The 6,000-nt window shown below is 40.9% G+C and overlaps 1 protein-coding gene across 3 annotated transcripts in view; it reads left to right on the forward strand.

Annotated features, from left to right (window-relative positions):
- Positions 1–5,714, forward strand: part of pde9aa (phosphodiesterase 9aa) — a 50,706-nt gene extending 44,992 nt beyond the window's left edge. For all 3 annotated transcript variants that reach the window (XM_079170798.1, XM_079170799.1, XM_079170800.1), the window contains 6 exons: positions 1,109–1,222; positions 3,433–3,537; positions 3,970–4,098; positions 4,973–5,068; positions 5,154–5,217; positions 5,305–5,714. In XM_079170798.1, coding sequence (XP_079026924.1) covers positions 1,109–1,222; positions 3,433–3,537; positions 3,970–4,098; positions 4,973–5,068; positions 5,154–5,204 — 495 coding nt within the window. In that variant the 3' untranslated portion in view covers positions 5,205–5,217; positions 5,305–5,714. The remainder of the gene's footprint in view (positions 1–1,108; positions 1,223–3,432; positions 3,538–3,969; positions 4,099–4,972; positions 5,069–5,153; positions 5,218–5,304) is intronic.
- The last annotated feature ends 286 nt before the right edge of the window (positions 5,715–6,000 follow it).

Below are 6,000 nucleotides of genomic sequence, written 5' to 3' on the forward strand. Positions count from 1 at the left end.
CTGAACTCCACTCTCCGTCTGCAAACCATCGACGATGAAGGCCTACAAACCATCTTCTGCGAGGTAGATGCAATCCTCAATAACCGTCCCCTCTCTACTGTGTCCTCTGATCCACATGATCTAGAGCCGCTGACTCTAAATCCCATCCTCCTGCTAAAAACACAACCAATCCTACACCCTGGAACCTTTCAGGAATCTGACCTTAATGCCAGGCGTCGCTGGAAACCTTTTCTGGCATAGATGGACAAAGGAATACCTTGCTACAAATGGGAAGTGAATTTGTCCTTCTCTTCCTCTAAAGAATGTTCTTCTTCCTTCTGCAGGCAAGTTGTCCGCTTCTCCTTCGGGATCCAAAACAATCTATTGTTTGACCAACGAATGTAGAACTATTACTAGGTTTTCTTAAAAGCAACAACGTTATGCGCACCCTCTTTCATGCAAATCGAATTGCGTGGGATGGCTGGAGGTGATGCAGATTTTTATAGTCTCAGTGACAGCAGGGCCGTAGCACAGGGAACCCCCTGTGGTGCCAGTGGCCCTCGTCCAATAAGACCGCAGTGTTGAGTTTGGACTAAAAATCACATGAATGTGAGATTTAACGTCTCATGGGGCTTGGTGTGATTTTAACCCAAATCAGGCTGTTGAACCATGTATATTCCAACCACATGGTGAAGTCCCAACAGTGTGTATCCATTCAGGATTTATTTCTTTGCGTGTGTTTTGTTTACAACTTGATTTGTATTAAGATGTTTTAGTTCTTATTATATTGTTGGTCATTGGAGCTTTTTATATATATATATATATATATATATATATTCATGTAATGCTTATATTTACTGCTATTTTTGATTACTCTTTACCTCTATTTGGCCAAATAAAGCTGATTCTAATTGAGTTTTCAACTGTAAAATGTTCTGCTCAGTATGTATCTTGGTCACAATTCTTTAAATCTTAATCAAGATTGTTTGTTTATGTGGTGTGTTTCTGTTGATTATAGCTATCAGTATTTTTAAGCTCCCAAATATTAATATAAGTATTGGCCTCAAAAGTCCAGCATGAATTGGGCTATATCTATTGATGAGTTATTTCGCTTTGTGCTTTTTTTCAGGGAACCATCACACTGATCCTGGCTACAGACATGGCACGACACGGTGAGATCCTGGACTCCTTCAAGCAGCAAGTCGACAAATTTGACTACGCAGATGAGGAGCACATCACCTGTGTAAGAACACAAACAAGCCTTTGGTCGTCTCTCACACCTGCCGTTCGGTTCAGCTGGTCTGGACCAACAAAAAAAAGATACATATCCTTTTAGTTCTGTTCTATTTCATGTTCATTTGTCCTATTCGAATTGAACCAAGAAGATTTAGCATGAAGTTATTCACACTACCAGGAAACTCATTCATTGGACAGTTTTGGTGATGTTATCCGGACCAAATGAACCGAACTACAGATGTGAATGTGTCCTGATCCTGATCCTGTTTGTTTTTCCTCCTTTAATGTCGCAAGAGTTGGAGATGAGGCTGTATTTCAGTGTGTGAAGGTTTGATGCACTGTGTGCAGGTGGTGGAAAGTAACATTTACCCGGTTCTGTATTGAAGTACATTTTAAAGGTACTTGTTTCCATTTTATGTTCCTTTATACTCTATGCTAGTAGAGCTGCTTACTGTTGAGGTATTTAGTAATATAAAACTCTGAAAGCTGACATTCTACATGAGTACTTTTAATTTTGTTACTTTAAAGGTGCACTGTGTAAGAAATAAGGAGCAGCCTTTCACTATTGCTGGGTTCATACAATCTAAATTTATAGTCATCAGTTAATTCAAAACATCCAATGTTTAATCCTGTGTTGCCTCTTTTTATATCACCTCTTTTCTTTGTTTTATACCTGGACCTTCAGTGCTGTCTTACTACAGTTGAACCACCTCCTAATTATTAGCCTCATTATGACGCCACAACTACAGGTTATTATTTGTTTCGTGTAAACACCTCATATTCACATAACACTGCAACATTTGACAAGTGAAATGAAATGTTACATGAAGCTCAACACCTACAAATACACTAACTGCAGAGTGCAGATACATGAATACGGGCCTGACGGGATGCTTCGTCATTAACGGACAATGCATATAGTCAAAATCAACGTAATTAACACAATGAAAACAACAAACTCACAAGAACCAATCACATATATTTATATGACAACAAAGCATGACAAAACAATCCATCAAACCTGCAGCACTAAAACACGCATTCCACCACACACTGAAGAACACGGTCCATTAAAATATTATTCACATCAGAGGGAACAATATTAACCATATCATAAAAATGACACCAGAGACAAATTAACACAGTAGTAACGCTACTGCAGATGTAAAACAAACGCAGTTCACTTACCAAAGCTGCTGTTCACTTAAAAGACAAAGTCCATCCTCCTTTCTTTGTTAATGAAGAGTTTAAAACAGTTGTACAGAACATCGGTGCAGTTCAGTTCCAGCCAGAGGTCCTCCTGCGAACGTGTTCGTTGAGTTGTAGATCCACTCGGGTTGAAAACGTTTTCAAAAGCACCATAGCTTGTAAGTGTCCTGTCGTGCTATGGTGTCGTGTTGCTGCCTTGGTTAGCAAATCTAGCGTAGCTCCAAACACCAAGACGCAAAGTCGCAAATAAAACGCATTCCCAGCAGTAAAATTTGCAACACTTCTCCGACGCTCTCAGCCAGGAATACCGTTCGTAGTGACTGGACTAGAAGTGGCGCACAAATCCTTTTCCTGGCTGGGTCAGGGCTGATGTCAAGATTTTCTGTAAATGTCCTTCTCGAGAAATCCGTTTCTCCTCCTCCTTCAGCCATTGAGTGTTAAAAAAACAAAGCTAGGTAAAAAAAACTCTTACTACTACAAAGTTCTACAAGCTAGTTTCACAACAGTCACGCTAGCCTACTGACCAATCAAGCCGCACGTTAATGATGACGTACACGGCTAGGCCATCCAGAAGGTCTGGCACGTCAAAGAATACATCCAACATGTGAAACAAAAAATCTGATTGGTTGGAGACTATGACAATCAACAATATTGTCCCCATTTACTTAAACTGCACATGGATTCACTTGTAATTCTGCAGTCCTCGGGCAGATTTCTTTTACTTAGAGACAGAATAGGGGTGAAATCTGATTGGATAAAAGCTCTACTTAAAACAAGCTGTGCTAGAAGCAGAGCAACAGAGGAAGACAGTAGCTGTGCAATGAGATAATAAGCTAATGGGAAAAATATTTTGAATAAATGATAAAATAGCTATAATTTTGTGATTCTGTCAAGGCCAGCAGAGAAGGCTTTGCTGGCCCTGACGGCCCACCGCTGCAAGTGATAACCCTCTATTAATAACCCTCTATTCATGGTGACCTTTGCCCTCTGACCCTCTGCTCTGTGCAGCTGAAGATGGTGCTCATCAAGTGCTGCGACATCTCCAACGAGGTGCGGCCCATGGAGGTGGCTGAGCCCTGGGTCGACTGCCTGCTGGAGGAGTACTTCATGCAGGTGGGACCAGAACTCACAACACATTCAAATGATTTTTGGAGTTCGCAGTTCTTTTAGACAGTGTCATCTTTTTTTGCAACAATGGTCAGACATCATCATCATGTTAGCAATGATGAGACTAACTTTCTGTTAAATATATGATAAAAGATCAATGTAAAAAGAGAGAAGGAAATCAATGGGATTAAGGAATCATAATCAAGAATAATTTTCAAGCCATGAACTTCCCCTTAAAGCTGTATATGAATGAGCAAAGAATAAATTTCTCCCTCCTATTCTTGAAAAGCATGTTGATGGTGTGTGTGTGTGTGTGTGTGTGTGTGTGTGTGTGTGTGTGTGTGTGTGTGTGTGTGTGTGTGTGTGTGTGTGTGTGTGTGTGTGTGTGTGTGTGTGTGTGTGTGTGTGTGCGCGTGTGCGCGCGTGCGTGCTGCTCAGAGCGACAGGGAGAAGACTGAAGGGCTTCCCGTGGCTCCGTTCATGGACAGAGAAAAGGTTACCAAGCCGACAGCTCAGATTGGCTTCATCAAGTTTGTCCTCATCCCCATGTTTGAGACTGTGATGAAGGTGAATATGCAGCACACTGATTATGAAGATCAAAGTAATATAGTTGCAAAGTGGGAGGTGCCACTGGTTATGGAGGTATTGATGTGAAGTAGCATTTGAATAACTGTTAATCAGCTTTGCAGCATGTGTGTCTTGTGGATCTTTTAACCCTACTCTTTTGATAGGGTTTGGCTTTTTGGGATCAAGTATTTCAAGTAAGCGACAATGAGCATACCCAAAGCCTTTGGCTATGACATCAAGTTGCACAAATATGCTAAGTGGGGCTGATTGACGGTTGCCACACTAAATTAATGTTATGTAAAACCACAATGCTCCTTTCGCACAGTCATTCACCTTTCGTACGGATGATTGAGTTTCATGTCCACCTTGGAAAAGCTCAGATTCTCTGTCACCTCACATTGTCATTGAAATGATGAGTACATTTGGATAGATATTCTTCACTTGTAATAAAGTGGGGGGTGTTGATTTGGATTGTGTCCGGAGATGAGAAACCTGAAGATGAGTCGTTCCCTCGTTTGTGCCACTTAGGATTTAAGCCAATAAACAAACGTACAGCCCCGCATAGTGTCACAGTAAACACACATGGCTAACACAAACTGGAGACTATAAAAGTGTTGTGTTTACTGGCTCAGCAGTTTGGTCAAATGTTAGTTCTTTTTTTAATGATAACTGAAGACTGTAGATTCAGATTGAATGGACCCAGTAGTAGAGGTAAAATGCTGCCCTCCATTTCTTTGGAGCATGTGGCCAGATCTTACACAGTGCACCTTTAAACAAACACACTGCTGCTTTAAAGTGCCTGTTACAGTTATACAGTTCTATGATACAAAGTAATGAGGCGTTTGCACTGAGTGTATCTGTGTGTGTGTACAAGCTGTTCCCACAGATTGAGGAGGCGATGGTGCAGCCACTCAGAGAGTCAAGAGACCGATACGAAGAACTCAAACAGATTGATGATGCCATGAATGAGGTTGGAGGTTTTCTATAAGTGTGTGGATGCAGGTACTTTGTCCTTGGTGCAGATTGTGACTGACAACAAGTAATGGTCCCTTCAGGTGCAGAAAAATAAAAGTGAGAACTTGCCCATGGGAGGGAAGAAGAAGTAAGACGTTTTGAAAGGTAGGAAAGAACAGAACTTGCTGAAGTGTTTTGTGTCAGTGTATGGCCTGGTTTCTAACTTAGACAAATCAAATCTGTCTGTTTCAGCACCAGTGAGCGTAGAGCACGAGAGTGAAGCACTGAGACGTAAAGTAAACTGGAGTTGTCAGCCACATCGGTCCTTTCCATCACTCACTTCTTCTTGTTGAAGAGCAGAGGACCAGCAGGATGTGTGATCTGGGAAAATCAGCTGGATTTCCAGTCAGTCACAGAAATGTGATGAAGTGGATTTAAGACAGCAGCTCTGAGACAGCGTTACAAACTACTGATGGACTCAAGGACCAGACGGACAATCCAAAGCCTTTTTCAGCAAATGTCAACTTTGACTACTTCAGTGAACAATATTTAGATACATATCTTGCAATGTTTTTTATTTAAATGTGTTGTTTTTTACAGATTGTACAGATTTTTAGTGACCTTTGTTCTTTCGTACAAAAAATAAAAGGATTACTCTCATTACAAAATCCTGTCTGGACTGTTAATTAATGTCTGCTTAATTTCTTATCTGCAACACAGCCTCTTGAAAATGGTTTCAGTTATCTAAACCTTTTCTATACTTCGTTCTACACACTGTATGAACATGCAATGCTTATGTATAATGGTCTGCTACTTCACAAGGATGGATTACCGAACCAGCAAAGTCAGCAACTGCCCTAGAGCCCTACTTTTCCCCTTAGTTTTTGGTGATTTGATAAACTGCACATTTGTTCAGAAATATGCTCCCCTAAGCACAATATTGGCTGC

Source organism: Pholis gunnellus (genome assembly GCF_910591455.1).
Source record: "Pholis gunnellus genome assembly, chromosome: 12".
Lineage (NCBI taxonomy): Eukaryota > Metazoa > Chordata > Actinopteri > Perciformes > Pholidae > Pholis > Pholis gunnellus.